The following is a 3,456-nucleotide window of genomic DNA, read 5'->3' as shown; positions in this document are numbered from 1 at the left end:
AGACACACACACACACACACACACACACACTCACACTCACTCAAACACACACACACACACTGCACCGGCTGTGAAGAGCATCATATAGCACTGAACACACTCTCATTCACACACTGCACCACTCTCGCTCTGAGCCAGATAAATAAATTAAATACTTATTAATACCGTCCACTTCACATTATAATGTTTCCAGTTGGAATGTCACTGGAAACATGTAAAATAACTGCTTTTCTAAGTCGTTTTGGATAAAAGCTAAATGCAGAAATGTAAACATTCAAAGTTCAAAAGGTTGACAGAAAAACAAGTTCATTTCCATAATGTAAAACATCATTAAATCAATGACACTGCAAAAAAAAAAAAAACCTTAATGGTTTTAAAAATAGGCTTTATATGTAAAATGTGATTATTAAAATTAAAATTCTAGTTCATTATATTTTCATTGGAAACATTTATTATAAATACTATGTTCATCTACATCAGCATAAAATAAATGCATCAAATATTACCATATTTTTTACAATACAACTTAAATAATATATTTAATATATATTTTGATGACATTTATATGTTTTCAATATTTTTTGCATTAAATATATTATACATTAAATAATGACAAAAGGCAAATAAAACCTTAATGTCTGAAAACTAGGATTACTTTTCTTAAATATATTTTACTATATAGTTATATTAATTTTCATTAGATTTCCATTACTATAAACATTAATTATAAATTGTACGTTTTTGTTTATCTACATCAGTGTAAATGAAAGGCATCAAATTTTACCAAAATGTTTTTTGTTTTTTTTTTACAATACAATTTAAACAATAAATCTAATTTTGATAATATTATATCATAATATAAGTTTTAAATATTTGTATTAATATTTTAATATTCGTATTTATCATTGCATTAAATTAATGGGAATTTGGGGATAAAATGTGCTTATTTATAATTAACAATGACAAAATGAAAAAAATATCTAAAAAAAAAAAAAAAGGATAAATTTTGTCCATGTAAAATATATTTCTTTACTATATAGTTATTTTATTGTCGTAACATTTCATTACCATAAAACATTAACATGCAAAAACATGTTTTTGTTTATCTACATCAGCATTAAGGCATCAAATATTACCATGTTTATTTTTTACAGTACAATTGCTAAAATATATATTAATACAGTATAATATGTGTCCCTGGAGCACAAAAGCAGTGTTAAGTCGCTGGGGTATATTTGTAGCAATAGCCAACTATACATTGTATGGGTCAAAATTATACATTTTTCTTTTATGCCAAAAATCATTAGGATATTAAGTAAAGATCATGTTCCATGAAGATATTTTGTAAATGTCCTACCGTAAATATATCAAAACTTAATTTTTGATTAGTAATATGCATTGCTAAGAACTTCATTTGAACAACTTTAAAGATGATTTTCTCAATATTTAGATTTTTTTGCACCCTCAGATTCCAGATTTTCAAATAGTTGTATCTCGACCAAATATTGTCCGATCCTAACAAACCATACATCAATGGAAAGCTTATTTATTCAGCTTTCAGATGATGCATAAATCTCAATTTCAAAAAAATGGACCCTTATGACTGGTTTTGTGCTCCAGGGTCACATATAGATAATATAGACGAAAACAGATAAAATGACGTAATTTCAAGTTGCATGTAAACATTAGTAAATAGGTAAACATTAGATCTGATCTGCAGTTGTAAATATGTTTTATGTGACTAAAAGATGAAAATACACTCACGTCATCTTCCTCATCAGTCATATCATCATCATCGTCGTTGTCAGCGGTGCTGTGCTTGTATCCAGGCGGCAGCGGAGGCCCGACCACATCATCATCATCATCTTCCTCATCCTCATCATCATCCGTCTGAGCGCCGAGCGCAGGAGGAAGTGGAGGACCGATGACATCAGAGTCCTGCTTCCTGTTCACACAAACACATGATGACGGAACAAGTCGATTTCTCTTAAGAACTGGCATGAAAAAGCTATTGATTATCTTTGTGATATACTAGATCCACAAGGGAACGTTTACTCTTACTGTGATTTCATGTTTAAACACATTTCCCCTGTGCTTCATAAGGAATTTCTTACAATGGCTAAAGCTATACCAAATGCTCGTTCACTTAATGAAATGGTGATTGTAAAAAGGGAGCAGAATTGTTTGGATGAAGACACGTGTATTTACGACCCAAAATGTAGTAATAAAATGATAAGAAATGTGTTTCAGTTAAAGAAAAAAATTACTCCGAGGGACTTTTATTTTGGGGAATTTTTTAATAGATAAGATTATTTGGAAAAAAAGCATGGCTCTTACTTTATAAATTCTGTGTCCCCAATAAAGTAAAAGAATTACATTTAAAAATGGTGCATAATATATACCCCACTAATGAGATTACATCCAAATCTGCTAATCCTCATTTGAATTGTAATTTCTGTATTGAGTCTATTGATCATATTTTTTTCCAAATGCCAATTTTTCAATAATATGCCAATTTAGACACTGATTTAACTATGTGTGATATAATCTGTTATTTTTCTCATCGTAAACATAACATAGAATATATAGGAAATGTATTTATTTTATCGGGAATGTATTATATTCACAAATGTAAATTTTCTTTAAAGTTACCCAAATTACATAATTTTCTTTGTGACTTTAACTACTTGGTTATAACACTAAAAAATATTAACACCAAAAAAAGTGTCAAAGTTGTGAAACTGTATAATGATCTGCTGAATGCACAGTAATTCTCTATACTCTTTGTTTTATGTATTTACATTTAGACATTTAGTAGACATCAGTATAAATGAGGACGAAGCAATCAAAATCAACAAAAGAGCAATGATACACAAGTGCTATAATAGTTGTATCTCAGCCAAATATTGTCTGATCCTAACAAACCATACATCAATGGAAAGCTTATTTATTCAGCTTTCAGCTGATGTATAAATCTTAACAAAACAAAAAAATTGACCCTTATGACTGGTTTTGTGGCCCAGGGTTACAATTGTATAATAAATAAAAAGAAAACAAACAGATAGAATACAAAAATATTAGAGAAGCTAGTGTTAGTTAGTTTTTTTTTTAAAGAAAACAAGCAGTTAGTAAATGAATAGAGTGCAAGTCTAAAAGAGGCAAGTTTTTTTTTAAGAACAGAATTAGAATACAGAGTGCCAGATTGATTTAATCTTTTTTTTCTTTATTGCCTTCCTATATTATTTTTGTATTCATACGGTCATCCAATGTTGTATTCATAGACTGTATAAAAACATGGACGTAGTGTCCGTGACGTCACCCGTAGGTTTCCGAAGAGCGTTTTTGAAACCTAAAGTAGGCGGAGCCGGCCGGCCGTCACCACTCCCGGATAATCGAAAATGGGCAAAGAGGCGGGAGCTGGTTGCTGAAGCCACGCCCACCTAGCTCGACGGCAGT

General features: G+C 30.3%; 1 protein-coding gene across 1 annotated transcript in view; it reads right to left on the bottom strand.

Annotated features, from left to right (window-relative positions):
- The window catches only part of LOC107727897 (WD repeat-containing protein 70-like), a 92,162-nt gene that overhangs the window by 80,040 nt on the left and 8,666 nt on the right, over positions 1 to 3,456 (bottom strand). The window contains exon 5 of the mRNA XM_016537937.1: positions 1,765 to 1,945. Within this exon, the coding sequence (XP_016393423.1) occupies positions 1,765 to 1,945 (181 nt within the window). The remainder of the gene's footprint in view (positions 1 to 1,764; positions 1,946 to 3,456) is intronic.

The sequence above is a fragment of the Sinocyclocheilus rhinocerous genome, unplaced genomic scaffold (genome assembly GCF_001515625.1).
Source record: "Sinocyclocheilus rhinocerous isolate Xijiao unplaced genomic scaffold, SAMN03320098_v1.1 scaffold42, whole genome shotgun sequence".
In the NCBI taxonomy this organism is placed as follows: domain Eukaryota; kingdom Metazoa; phylum Chordata; class Actinopteri; order Cypriniformes; family Cyprinidae; genus Sinocyclocheilus; species Sinocyclocheilus rhinocerous.
The sequence above is the reverse complement of the archived record's forward strand: the minus strand, read 5'-3'. Positions and strand labels throughout refer to the sequence as shown.